This window comes from Empidonax traillii, unplaced genomic scaffold, assembly GCF_003031625.1.
Source record: "Empidonax traillii isolate 1590-97213 ecotype Southwest subspecies unplaced genomic scaffold, ASM303162v1 scaffold190:size869923, whole genome shotgun sequence".
NCBI classification, from domain to species: domain Eukaryota; kingdom Metazoa; phylum Chordata; class Aves; order Passeriformes; family Tyrannidae; genus Empidonax; species Empidonax traillii.
The window spans coordinates 280,632-295,595 of record NW_020955383.1 but is presented as its reverse complement, the minus strand read 5'-3'; the positions used below and the strand labels follow the sequence as shown (position 1 = coordinate 295,595).

Below are 14,964 nucleotides of genomic sequence, written 5' to 3'. Positions count from 1 at the left end.
TGGCCCAATTACTTACAGCCCCCTCAGTTACAAAATACGAAACCAAATGGTTTGGGAGCACTATTGGAAGCTAATGACGCCTTTTGATGTACTTGTGACAGCCCACTACAGAGGAAATGATTTTAAGGATGAATAGAGTTTAATTTTTGCTGAAGCACTTATGGATTAACTAAGTGAGAGAGAAGGAGACCTAGTTTTACTCACTGGTGTTTGAACTTATAAACCACTTGCTCTCAGTTAATATCTGGTGATAAAGATACCACTGAGTGCCTCATAAATTATGATTTTTATTTCTTTACATCGATAAAAACAAAGCACTTTCAACCCCAAAGTTTGTTTTGGGCACTGCACAATAAACAGAATACTATCTCTGAAGCAATTCATAGGAACTGTAGCACATCTCTTCAAATCTTGCCCAGTATTTCCAGATAAGCACGTCAGGCCCATTCAATTTGGAGAACCTGCTCTGTCAGAGCACTGTGCTAAGAGCCCTGGTTTGCCAACAGCAATGTGACAACCACATGGCAAAAGCAAAGGCACTTCTTCAGGAAATTCAACTTCTTTTTTTCTTTTTTTTTTTTTAAACTCCTGTCCCTGTTCTTCCACACAGCAAAACCTTGTAGTTTCAGCTATTCCTTGTTTATTATTTCTGTTCAGACATGATTTGTTTAAAGATACGTCTGGAAAGCAGATACTTCCTCGAAGCAAAATAACTATATAGATATATATAAAAAACCGAACATTCCAATTTAATTTTAAGAGGATTTTCCTGGAGTTTGCCATTTATATTAGAGTTGAGTAATATAAATGGTTAATATAAACTCTCTCAGAAATGCAAAGGACACTTGATCATTAAATGTAATGAACTTCTTTGTTTTAACAATTTCAAGGCCAGGGTTGTATAGATTGGCACAGGTTCAAATCTGACTGACTGCTCGTTGTTACATCTGATATCGACATATTTCTCTGCCTCCTTCCACTACAATAATTCACCATGCAGTCAATGGTAAATGGTCTTCAACTGGGAACAGAAAGCTTAGGCTTGCTGGAAAAACAGTCTTAAAATTAATGATGTGTTAGAAGTACAATCTCAAATCCAAGATCCTTCAAACTCTAAGAGTTTTTTAATCTCTGCTTCCAAATCCAAAACAGAGTCCCTTAAATTTTTGGGTTTAGGTCAGCTCCAATGGAAGGAAATAATGTAGCAGGTAAAGGCTCGGTTAAAAAAAAAATCACAGCAGAAGATGTTTTTACATCATTTTGGTCTAAGATAGTGGAAACCTCAGGAGAGGTGCCGCCTTCTGGAGATTTATGCCACTCCTGGTGGTGTAATCCTCATGGCACAAGAAGCTCTTGAGCATTTCTGGCACTCTCACCACTTTGAACGCCCATGCTAGACTTGGTTTTACACTTAATGTCCTTAATCCAGCAACTATGAATGTCTGCATGGACAAAAGAATGATGAATGGCAAAAAGTGGTCTTTCAAAGGCTCATGGGTTATTTCAAAACAGTATCTCTCACTGTGCTGTCAGAGGCAGGATATGGGGCTGGATGGACGAGCAATTCACCCCAAAACACATCATACATTCTTACAACATGTACCTTAAATAGATCAGTCTTCTCAGGGAATAGGAAATAATGAAGAGGAAAATATTCAACCAAACTGAACATCAGATGATGTATCAGAGCTCAGTGACTGAGGAGAAGGTCACAATACCCCAGGCTAGAGGGTTACTATGATTCTTCTGCTTCAAGGCACAGCTGAGGTCATGGTCGAGGCAGGCTGGAGAATTTCGTCCTGGCTCAAGAGTTATCTTTGGCCCGCCAGGAAACCCGAAAGTGAAGATACAAGTTTCACCAGATCTTAGAGTAAATGCCCTAAAGCCAGCCTCTGATGACTGATGATGGTCAAGGTTTGCACATGGACGTGAGAGAAGAGAGCAGTGAAACACCACTGCTTTTGCCAAGTCAAAGGTGATCCATTAGCCCATAGGGTAAACGTCACTGCTAAGCAGCATTGCCCAATCTCCCATGAAAAATGCCATGAGGCAGAGCCCAAACCTGTTCCATCTAGACCCTGAAGATGGGCATGCAACTGGTTCTCACGTGGGACCCTCTGGTCCCACCAGGAGATGGTTCTGGCAATGGTGCTGGAGCAGTGACTTTGGCCACTGAGGCCCAGCCAGCCCACTTTTTCTGCTCCCCCATGCCACCAAACTCCCTGGGGCAAGGAGGGTGATGGGAACACCACAGGCATGTGCCAGCTGCCACAACAGCACTTCCAGGGCAGATCCACACAGACACTTCCGAGGGAAACACAACAACACCCTCCCTTTAGGCGGATCACCTCCTCCTCGCTCGGGCACAGGAGGGGTGGGATGACTATTTAGCACATACCATTGGGGAAGGAGCTATGAGTGGATTTGTGGGAGATTTTCCTTGACCTTCTACACCACAGACCAGCTTCCCCATTTGCTGTGGCTGGTGGGCCCACACGTGTCCACAGGGTCCCTGTGGGCCACAGACCTTGCGCCGTCATCCAAAGAACCACGTGCTCTGCAGGCACAGCACATCTTCCCAATCACAAAAAGCCCAGAACAGATGAGAAACCTTAAGGCTCTGAGGCAGAGTGAATGTGGATTCCTCCCTAAAGCAATCCTTCCAAAGCAAGGGAAAGTATTATTATAAAAATAAAATTACAGTTCGGGAATAGCCCCCCCCGCCTTCCCGTGCAGCAGCCACTCTGAACTGGCATTTACACTCAAAAACTTTGGAGTGATTACTGAGAGCAGTCCTCCTTTTGTAAACATTTCTGTTATGCCTGCGTGGGTGTGAAGGGAAGTGCGGCTCTCAGCATATTCCTTCACAGCAGGGCATATCGTGGGTATGCTAAGAAAGCCTGGGCACAGTTCAGCTGAAACAAATCAGCAGGGTGAGGCCTAAACTAATGCTCAAACAGCTCCATCCTGTTTGCACTTCCAGGTGAACCTCGACAAATCAGGAAATATCAAGTATTTCATATTATTTTGTGTCTGGGTTTTACAGTCTCACTTATAGCCGTGGGAGACATACAGATTTCTTGACCCTTTGTGGTCCGTGACTGCCTGTGTCAAATGGACTGTGGAAACTGACATTTAATGGACAATAAGTGTTTTTAAAAATCAGTCCAAGATTGGATGCACTATATAAAACTAAAATTAAAAATGAAAGAATAAAAAAAAAACCCTCTAGTGACTCGTTCTCTCACCAAGTGCATTGGCTCTCCAGCACCATGACTTCTCTTCTTTCAGTTCTTTCAGAATCATACATTTTGGGTTGGAAGGGGGCCTTAAAGATCATCTAAAGTTCCAGCCCACCTGCCATGAGTAGAGATACTTTCCGTGAACTGTCACTGGAGAGAAGAAAAAACCTACACATATCCCTGAAGAACAAGTTTTTCCACCACTTTGGCACTGGATTACGAAGCACAACAATTCACTACAGGAAAAAAATCAATTCCCCATTTTCCAAGCTGAGTTACATGACCAGAGCATGATCACAGGCTGGCAGCTCCTCGTCTATAAAACCCAGACGTCACATGTGTCCCATTCTCATTTAAACCCAGCCATCAGCTCTAGCACTGGCTGCTGCTGGTTGTAACAGTACTCCTGCCAATAGTGAAAAACAAGCTGTCTGGAGCTATCTTTGGTAAACACTTAGAGCAAATATCCTCACTTCTGATCGTAACGAAAGCAAGATGACTTTCTGCATGAGTAACTCAACTATTGTTGTAACACCAGCCCCCCCAGCAAAACAATGACAAAAAGCAACCTCCTCCTCTTCTCTGACTATTTCTTGGGCATCTTTAAAAGCCCAGGGCTTCATCTGAATTTCCCAGTTCAATCAATGAAGTCAAATCCAATGGAGTTACACCCTAATGTACAGAAGTGTAATTGGGACCAGATTTTGGCCTGAAGAACCTCTAAACCCATTTCTCCTTCCACTCCTCCAAGAGTCACATTTCTAAAAGGAAAAAAAAAAAAAAAAAAGATAAACTGAACAAATCATTATAGTAGGGCCACTAAATTGTAAAAGAGGGTGAGTGGGGGGAAATAAAGTTAAAGAATCCTTTAATAGAAGGGATACAAGCTCTACCAAATGGAGGTCCACAATGGCAACTCTCCAGTTGCCTGAAGGATGCAATCCATTTGCATAAAATACAGCAGACTGCAGTCACCTTTGGGTAGCACCAGCAATCCCATCTGCACCATCTCACCTGCTGAGTCTCATTAGCTTTTATTCCACATTACAGTGAGCTGAAGGTATAATTCACCCTATAAGCCTGTATAAGCCCTATAATACTTGGGCTGTTTCTAAATTATCTCTTCCAAGAAACTATGTACTTTGTCCAGTGTGCTCTCAGATGGATGTGCACCAGCTATAAAGTGGTGGGTACTTCAGAGAGCTGCTGGTCCCAGATAAAACACAGCCACTGGCAGGGCACTTGCAAAGTGATGGTCTAATAACAGCTACACCAATTCTGTTTCAAACCTGTCCTGTACCTGATGACAGACCCTGCTGTGTGAGGCAGATGCTGCCTCATATCCAGAACCCAGGACAGAGCTGGGGTGAGCACAGCTTTCTGCCTTCTCCCTGACTCTGCAAAAGGGCAGTGCCTGCAAGCCTTGAATGAAATATTAAGGATGGCCCAGCTGGTATCATCCTCATCCTCTGAGAGTCAAAGGTGCTTTCTGCTCACGGTCCTCTGAGTAGACTCATAGCTAACACTATTCCTGAAACCAGTCCCTGCCTGCCAGTGGAGATGTGTCCCCTCACTACCTTCCAGGTAAGTCAGCTATGAAGCCTTTAAATCTGGTTCCTACACCCCAAAAATTGTGAGAAATGAAAGCATAACATCCCTGAAGTGAATGGAGAGGGGGAAGAGGAAAAGGGGAAAAAAAAAAAAAAAGATTTCACAGGACGTGCCTTCGAGGGTTGTTATTTCAGCGATGAAAGTCACAGGTTGCCAATGGATCAGCTGGTGCCACAGTGGTGGTGGATCATGAAACCTCATTTAACTCCCACTTTGCTGTCCCTCAGCCCAGCCGATGGGGTCCTCACACCAAACACATTCTTGCCTTACACCCATGGCTTTTCCTGGCCCATGGAAGATAATTCTCACCGGCGTTTTAGAGAAACAACAGTTTTGTACTGGAACACTGATGCAACAGCTCAGTGTCTGAATGAGAATGTAACTGGATACATAAGCAAGTTGTATGAGCACCGTTAGGGAGAGGGAAAAAAAATAAAAAAGCAAATATACCAGTATCCAAATGTGAACAGACAGGATTCCTGATTTACGGGCAGCAAGCAGGGCTCAAACTGGATCTGCAATGCCTCAGCAAAGGCATCTGCTTATTGGACCATTTGTTTTTTAATCACCCTTCGATGTAGCTTTTGCTGAATCCTAGTTAAAATGCCATGTTGAATAAGGGCAACTCTGTGCCTTGTCCTGCCACAGCCCAGTCCTGTGGTAGGTTAAGGACTGTGCTGTGATTTGTAGAACCTGTACTCTGATACTCCAGGAAAATAAACACAACCTAGACAGAGAAAAGAAATATAAGAGTGACCCTCAAAGTGCTGAGTTCTTTTCAGGCTCAGGTGTGGGCCAGCCAGGCTTTAAATATTATTTCTATTTAATCATGCAACAGCTATGCAAGACCTCAAGTGGAACGAAACAAAAACAGTTTATGTGCTTACTAGCAATAATATGGATTTTGTCATAGGAAACCAGTATTTACTGTTCAAGTTATTAGGAATTAATCATTTTCCCTAAATTTCTAGGTAAAAATATTATGAAACAAAGCTATTTCTAAAGGAATGCTTGGTTAATTCCAATAAAGGTAATAAAAAAATCCCTGATTTTCAGAGGAGCTTCTATTCTGCTTTTAACAGATACTAGATACCCCAAGGCAATGCCCATGTTAAGAAGCCAATGGTGTTCCAACTGCATATTCCACCACAACAAGGAAACTGGTGTTGGACACCCAAACACGTCACTCCCTACCACCACACCAAACAAGCAGATGTTCAGCAATTTCCCACACAACACCCGATCAAAGCGGTGCCTCGTCCACGACATCACCTTTGTCTCTCACGGCACATTTTGTGCAGCAAAGATCATCCCTTCATCCCAGAAGAACTCGGAGGGACCGTCTGCAAAACGCATCCCAGCGCTTTGGTGGAACATCAAAGCACGTAGAGCTTTACAGATTGCAATCAAGGTCCTGAAGAGCACCAAAAAGCTTTGTAGGAAGTCAGTGCAATTCACAGAGCTTGCACTCCTGTAACATGCTCACACTAATGGCCTTATTAAAGGGGAGGGCTACCAGAGAACTAACGAGGAGCCTTTGTGGGCTAGGTGTTTGACCTTTCTAAATTGAGGAGGAGAATAACATAACAGTGGGCAATATCATAGCAAATACTGTATCAGACCACTTATTCACTACGAACTCCTCACCATTTTGGGGGAAATAAAAGCAATTTGGGACGCTAATGTATCCCGTGACCGTGAGTTTATCCAACAATAAAAACACATAACCCACAATGGATGGGAAAGCCAGCCTGCCTCCCTTGGCTCAGCTCACTGCCCTCTGCCCTACCAGCATTGCATTTTCCCTCTCTCGATGAAGTCTCAGCTGGTGCTTTGAAGTGCTGACTTAAATTTGCAGAGAAGGCAGCGAATGCCACACAGCTTTGTTTCCAGTCAGGCTTATTTAAAGCTCATCTGAAGTTTTCACCTCCCGGATCTGTAAATGCTGCTGCTGCTTCATAACGAGGCAGAGAAGTAGTCTATTAATCAAAGCCAGCAGAACATTTTCTACAGGAGGCATTTATGTGAAGGAGAGAAGCATATGAGGTTACACTTAGTTAGGAAGAAAATTACAAGGGGATCTCAGTTCTCGTGCTTCAGGGCATAAGCTGATCACCAGATGGGGTCAGGAAGAATTTCACCCTCTTTCGTTCCTAGATATAGTGTTGCACAATAGGTAAACTACAGAGGTTCAAGGAAGAAGGACAAAAGCTGCTTATAGCCTGGATTTCCCCCCTGCTTTCTTGGGAGCTATGTCCGACAAAGACTGCCAGACAGACAACGGTAGGTTAGAAAAACTAAAGTTTGGCAGTTCTTACTCAGAAAATGATACGCACAAGAGCCCTGACTTCACATGTCCTATGAACAAAACACTCAGCCTGGCCAAGAAAACCTCCTCTGAGAAGCTGAAGGGCATCAGGTACCATGTAATGGGTACAACCAACATATTTAATATATTGTAAACATTTTACACTAGTTAAAGTTAGACTTCTAGATCTGGGAGAACTTTGCCACAGCTCATGGGAGCAGGTTTTTTTTGCTGCAATTCCTTGAGTGCTTTGGGTTCAGGTTAACTCACTTCTCTTTCTTACTACAAATTAATAAACCAGTTGAACTTAAAAAAGAAAGGAGGAAAAGAAAGAAGAAGAAAGCCACAACACTTTGTTAAAACCACTAAGTTTCAGCTGGTATCATGTCAAAACCACTTGAAACATGAAACTAGAAATCTTCCTAGGTTGACTCAAAGACTATGTCTATACTAGGAGTGCTTTACCAGGAAAGGAATGCTGGTGTATAACACTGGCAAAGGACTCCTGGTGTAGGTGCAACTATAGCAGCAGAACTGAGTATTAAATGGGTCTAGAAAATTTGAGCCAAGACTTTTGTTGACGGACTTGCATCCAGGTAAAGCTCTCCAACAGTTCGAGCAAGGTCAGGGGTAACACCTCTTCACATCCTGGATAGATACAAATATGTCAACATAGACTCAAAATTTTGAGTCTAGAAATGTCCAAAATTAAGTATTGTTTTCAAACTACTTTTAAAAATGTAACTAGCTCTGAATTTAGAAAAAATGACAAAGTTGGTTTACTTTGTAGGCTTCACAGTTTTGCTGCAAACTTCTGGCTTAGCTGCAGTTAAACGACTTATTTCAGTTTTCTAATCTGTGACACATGGTGGGTGCCTTATGATTTATCTCAGCACAATGAAATCTGCCTCTCAGCATGCAATCATAAATGTTGCATACAACCCCCACAAGCAACGTTTGGAGATTTCTCCATAACCCAGTTCGTTTATTGTAACCGTGGTCAGCAGTGGTGCTGGAAGGAAACTGCCACATAAGAAGATTTTATTATTATTCCAATAGAAAGACCATTAAGTGCTGTCTGCTTCCCTCAACATGAGTGCAAAATAACAAGGCTGAATAAAAATGTTCATTCTATTATGTGCGTTAATATGTACTATTGCAACACGGCAAAGGCAGAGCAACATGGCAGTTAGAATCTCACCAGATTCCTACTCAGTTTACCTGGATTGACTATGTTAGGTTTATGGCAAAAAGATATTAAAAGAAAAAGAAAGACATTTTCATCTTCAAGCGCTACAGAAAAATCCACTTCCCACCTAGCTTTGCTTGGAAAACATCTATCACTCTGTAACAACCTCTTTGACTGCAGCTGAGACACAAATACCCATCAGCAATTACTACGATTGCCTGTGCAAGTCAAACCTATGGTTCTGTCTCTTACCTGTAATCTGACTCTGTCCTTGTGGATTAAAAGGACTTGGTGCAGAGTTCAGAGAGGGCCGTGGGCTCTGGGTCGGGACCCCTACTCTCATACTGGGATGAGGAATGCGCCCTAAATCACTGAGGCGTTCAGAGAACAAACTAGGTTTAGAGTCATCAAGCTTCTGTCTGTGCCCTGGAAACAGCAAATCATAAAATAAAAGCGTTAATAACAAGATTTAGTAATTTAACACACCCCCCAAAAGAAAACCCCCAAAATGGCCTCTAAGGACCTATTATCAGATTTAATGATTTTACAGGTATCTCAGCTACCCCTGATAACACAGAAACATCATTGGGTTTTGGTTTGTGTGTTGGACATAGTTGTGCTGCTGAAAGCCTTACTGAACACAACTGTGCCCATACACACGTGTAACAGGTTGCAATTTGGGTCAAAATAAGCACTTATCAGGACACCCACACAAGTCTTTTTTGGTGGTTTTTTTGTTGGTTTTGTTTTGTTGTTTGTTTGTTTTTTTCCTGCTTTAACTACACAAGATAGTTAAGAGACAAACTTCCCCTTCCAAAAGCAAGCCTCATGAGTGCATACAAATTATCAAGTAGGACAATTATTCCACTCCTGATTTATATGTTGAGGATTTTTGCAAGCTTTTCTTCTCCTCTTAGGTTTTTTTTTCTTTAACTTTGTCACAGTCAGTCATTATCTTTCATTCCTCTGGGATATTTTCACAAAAGTCAATAGTCCCTGTCAGTTGAGAAGAGCAGTATCCAAGGAAAATCTTCAAAGCTGCTGGCCAAGATGGGTCCTTCACACCCTATCATGGTCAGCCTTCAGTGCTCCTACTGCCCTCCCGGAAAACAAGCCGATTGCCCCTGGAAATTTTTTGGAACACTCATTTAGGGATGTTTTCCTGTCAAAATGTAAAGTGGGGAAATGCCAAAAGCACCAGGATGCCACCAGTGGTGCTGCTCACGTTGTCACTCAGATGTTTCAAGAGTAAAGGTTTTACTTCTGTAGTGGTTGTATTTTTGCTCCTAGGTTTAATTTCTTTCCAAAGGAGTTTTAGGATACTCCTTGCCCAATGGCACCTTCGAATGTGAGGTGCAGATGGTGTTATTTCTATTATTTAATGCACAGAGAAACAGGCATGTGTAGAGATTAAGGACAGGACTAATTTTGCTTAACTTCAGCCATTCATAAATCAGGCATCTAGTCTAAACTCTTTTAATGTAGACTTCCTCTTTGGTTAATGGAAAGAAATAGCTACTTCCAGAGGGCAATTCATCTCATTTGTCTCTGACACCCGTCTTAAAACAGCATGATTCACCTTCTGAATTTGCTTTCTCTTCCTTCTCTGATCAGAGAGGTAGCACACATGACTGGTTTAATTAGACACCCTTGCCATTAGTCAACATTAAATGGAATGAAGCTTACCCTAAGTCACCAACCAAGGTCACACAAAAAGCCTCTGGCAGAGCTGAAAGAGGGGCCCAGACCCCCTGACTGCAACCCAGAACCACATCTGTCTCCATCCCTGTGAGCAGTGCCAGGGTACAGGCACAAGCAATAACTGGGTGGAATATTTTAATGCTTTTAACAATAAGAAGGGCCCCTGGAAGGGTTTGGGCTTGAGCCCCTCCAGATGATCCCCAGTGGCTTCAGATAATCCATGTTGTCCCTCAGCAGTGTGAACACAGCCATCTGCCTGGAGGCCACAAGAGTCCAGCTTTGCTGACATGGGCAGATTGTCTCATCAGTCTTTGGGCTGGAGAACCGATTCCTGCACTGGTTAATTTATTTTAGAAGCAGAAGTGAGGCCACTTAATCTTGAGACTGAGCTATCAGACTACCACTGCTAAAAAAAAAAAAAAAAGAAAAAAAGAAAAAAAGAAAAAAAGAAAAAAAGAAAGATTTTTGATGGTAGCTCTCACCACAGTACCAAGTACACAGGTTCACATTATCTAACTGGGACCACTGTGCCTGCATGGCACATTGGCAAAGCAATATCCAAATTAGATAAATCCAAAATAAATTCAGAGAAATTGCAGTTTTAGATAGAGGATTCAGGCTGCAAGATGAAAAGAAACTTGATGGAATTTAATCTCGGAGAAACTTCTCTAGCAATTTTTTAAAAAGTTGTTAGTTGACCCATTATTTGGTACTTTGAAGTATGGTTTCACTCCCCCAGGATGACCCAGTCTAAAAGCACAGGGGTAGGCAGGAGCCTTCTCCTCAAGGAGAAGGTGCTGCTCTATGTTAGAGCTGACATGGGTGGCTACTTCTCGCTTCAGGAGGGATCAATCACTTTAAATGGGAAACTATTTTTTCTGGGCTTGTAAAAACTCCGTAACGGCAGCTTAATTAACAATTTAACATCTAACTTGTATTCTTTAGCTTTATATTCTCAATCTCTTTAAATTACAACTTGTACAAGTTGGGTCTGCTATATCTGAAGAAATGACTTTCACATACACATGCAGTCAGTATTCTCTTGGGATGACTCCATCTTCTTTTCCTCCACAATTTTTATGTGTTTGCTTTTCCCCTTGCCAGTCATATTTTCCACTCTTTTTTTTTTTTTTTTTTTTTTTTTTTTTTTTTTTTTTTTTTTTTTTTTTTTTTTTTTTTTTTTTTTTTTTTTTTTTTTTTTTTTTTTTTTTTTTTTTTTTTTTTTTTTTTCTTTTCAAGGCATCCTCTTCCTTTCCTCTTTTCTCTTCTGCTCATTCCTAATCATGATTTGACAAACTGAGCAACCTGGTCTAGTGGAAGGTGTCCCTGCCCATAGCAGAGGGTTGGAAAGTGATGATCTTTAAGGTCCCTTCCAACCCAAACCATTTTGGAATTCTATGGAATCTGAGAGGGCTCAAAATAAGGCAGACATGATCAGCCCACTTTTGGTCTCACACACTAGGGCTGACTTTAGCTGGAAATTAATCTACCCCCAAAGTAAATTTTAATTGGAATATTAGTAGAAAAACTCCATGTTATGTTCATATGATGCCCTTTTCCCCAAGGAAAGTCACTGAAAGTCACTAAAAGTCACAAAGCGACTGGTGTACAAGCTATTTTAACCATCTTCAGATAACTCAGTGAACACTTATTACATAGTTCACCACCATTCCTGCACCAACCTATGCCCAAAACCCCCAGCCCTGTTTTCATCATGCTCTGTTGGTCATGCGTAGCTTTGCCAGAGAAGATTTTATATTTAATTATGTATATTATTTTTATAATGAACTACAACTGTCAGAGAAACTGTCAGTTTTTATATTTAATTATGTATATTATTTTTATAATGAACTACAACTGTCAGAGAAAAAATTCAGCAGGATAGCAGTGCACTTTAGGGTAGGCAGAAGTTAAAAAAAGGGGGCGAAAAGAAGAGACGGAAAAAAAGGAGAGGGGAAAAAATAAATAAGAAGAAAGATCCTCACATATGGTCAAACTGAAATGATCTAGAGATGTGTGGGTTTGGGTGTTGCCACTCCTGCTCCCCCCCACCAAAAAAAAAGGAGTAGGAAAAAAGAGCTCTGTGCACATCTGGAAGACCCCAGGCATCAATGGAACTGCAAGTCCCCAGAAAGCAGCAAGGGGCCGAAGGCAGACTTGCCTTCCCCTTCTGGACATTTAAAATTTAGGGTTGTAACACGGAGTCATGTTGTGACAAAGAGATCCACAGAAGGAGCCACACTCCCCCAGCGAAATGTCCCAGGGAGACAAGATGACATTACAGCTTCGCACGTCATGGGTTACTCTGCTTTGATAAAAGCTGAGACGTGCTCACACTGAAAGTGAGCAGGAAACTCAACAAAACCTTCATATTCAGGAGGTGCTCACAAAAGCGTGTGGGCAACTTAAATATCCTGCCTTGATTCCTGTGCAAGAAAAAAAAAAAAATCCTATTAGGAGCCATGAGGTATCAGCTGAAAACAGTCTAAAAAGACCTTCTGAGTAGCACATAAGCAGCAGCAATGAAATATGTGATACATGTTTAAAACTCATTCCACAAGCTGCTTTTCATCTCTCATTGATATATGTGTCCGTTGACAGAGAAATTCCTGATCCCAGGGGAGTGTGCTAAGAAAAGCTGTATTCCTCAGTCTCAGTATTGAGGCATAATTTTATTTCAGGAAAAAAGATTAGGGTAGCAAGTGTGGATAGCTGAGGGAGAATCCATGATCTGCTGCAGCAGCGGGTACATTAAAAAGCAATATAAAATCTGCGTGAAGAGTAGAATAAAATAATGCTGCAGCTATCCCAATGCCTGCAACACTGAATTTAGTGCCTGTTGCTCTGTTACAGAGATTAATTTGTGGAATGGATTGGGCTTGGAGAGGGGAAAAATGCTTATGGACATAGGCAGTCTTCGATATGAAATATGGTCAAAAAGATGGAGGCTATTCCATGAGTCTCTGAATAAGGATGGGACTCAGTAGCCATTGGAACTGGTCAGATTATAGGAGAGGAGATAGGAAAGAGGTGAAAAAAATGAGAATTCATAAGCAAAAGCTGTTCTGATTTGTCTGCTGGCACAGTACAAAATAAGCTGGATATCACAAATCCATTATTTGTTCCAAAATGACAAGACATATTCTGATCTTTCACCATTACTCAGCTATTTCAAGCCAAATTACAACCTAAATATTAGTTTCTGGAGACAGAAACATTGCCATTAATGTCTTCCAGTGCCAATATTGGCCATTTTACATGAATCAAACCAGAAAACAGTACTGGGAGAGTGCCATTAGGTCAGTGCAAACTGCAGCCAGCCAGCTAGTGCTTGAGCTGCTGCTTCTGCTCACCAGGCCAGGATGGCCTCAGAATATGTTCACATGGCCCATGGAAGCTGATGTTCAATTATCACATCCCAGACATGGCAGAAGATGTGAGGAGGGTTCTTCTCCATCTTAATCATTTCAGTTTAAACTAAGCAATGGAATGTCTCCCAGATCAAAAGCAAGGCAATCTCGAATCTGCTGGATGTGGTAACTGGAGAGGGATGTGAGCTTGTCTCTCATCCCTGAACTTCCACCACTCTGCTGCAGAAGGCAAGATGTAAATTGGGCCATGGAAGAGGCTGACTTGCAGAATGTAAATGTGGTGTTGATGCTTGAAGATTTTTACCTCCTCGGGGAGGAGGGGTGTGCGTTTTTATCTTTCAGCTTGTGGGTGTGGAACTGAAGACTAATCAGATTATGCTACACGTGGCCTTGCCAGATGCTGACACTCAGGGACTCCCTTTCTTTGTACCGTGTACACCACCCACCAGCTTTTTTTTGGGGGGGAGGGGGGTTCTGGCACCAAAGAGATCTGGTTACCAGATTTGCAGCAGATGCTTTCATCATTCTCCAGTAGGTTAGCTATTTTCAGTCATTGCCCAGTTCTAACTTTTCTTGCTTTTGCCTTATCAAGGAGAAGTATTGTGGGAGTCAGGTGTCTCCATAAAGGAGCCAAGGGAAGGCAGAAAAGTCATGAAAGTAAGATCCTGCTGGAGACACACTTTCTGGGACATCCCAAGCAGAATGGAGGGTGATGACCCAACTTGAAATTCCACCATGGCTTCTGTTCACCCTACATCATGAGTGTGCTCAGCATCAGCACATCATGGAGTGACTAGGAAAGGGCAAACTGTTCTTGGAACTCCAGGGCCAGTAACCAAGGTTTTCTATGGCTCTGGATTTGGTGAAACCCAGTGGAAAAGGGACTTTCCTTTTGACTGAAGGCTGTCAGAAGGAAGAATAATCACCTACTTCATGACCTATGAATTTGTAGCCGGCACACTCCAGGCTTTCCTTGGCCTCAAGAGATGCATAACAGAGACCAAGAACCCAAGTTTTGATTATTCCCATTGTTCTCCAAAGGTGACATGCTTTAAAAAGTTAATGAATAGGTGCATTTTTCTTTACTAACAATATATGTCTTTGAGACAAGGACTCTGACTGTCTCTCTGTTAACACTGGCACACTGGTGACATACTTCCTTGAACGCATTGTACAAGACAATTTCACAACACAAAAAAAGATAAGCTAGATGTCTTCTGAATTTCATCACAAATTCGTCTTAAATTCTCTTTGGATGTCTACCTGCGTTTCACCCTATTCGGGCTTGACTGAACAGTAAAGCCGAAGTCAAGGGACCCATATTTATGCCACAGTAAAGGAGCTGAGACCTGAGCCTAAGGCTTCCTAACAGCTGTTGTGCAGGGACTGAATAATGCTGAGCATTCAGCATGAAGCAAAAATATTCATTGTTCTGTTACAAATTTTAGACAGTACTTCACTGCAGCAATATGTCACTCCAAAGCAGTGTCAGTATACTCACTGGAGGTAAAAATAAAAGAACCATAAACTAGAAGATTCACA

General features: G+C 42.0%; 1 protein-coding gene across 7 annotated transcripts in view; it reads right to left on the bottom strand.

The window, feature by feature from the left end:
* RUNX2 (runt related transcription factor 2) overlaps positions 1 to 14,964 on the bottom strand; it is a 227,234-nt gene that overhangs the window by 99,565 nt on the left and 112,705 nt on the right. For 6 of the 7 annotated variants that reach the window (XM_027886589.1, XM_027886588.1, XM_027886590.1 and 3 more), the window contains one exon: positions 8,603 to 8,776. The exons of the other annotated variant lie outside the window; for it this stretch is intronic. In XM_027886589.1, the coding sequence (XP_027742390.1) occupies positions 8,603 to 8,776 (174 nt within the window). The remainder of the gene's footprint in view (positions 1 to 8,602; positions 8,777 to 14,964) is intronic. 7 annotated transcript variants of the gene reach the window in all.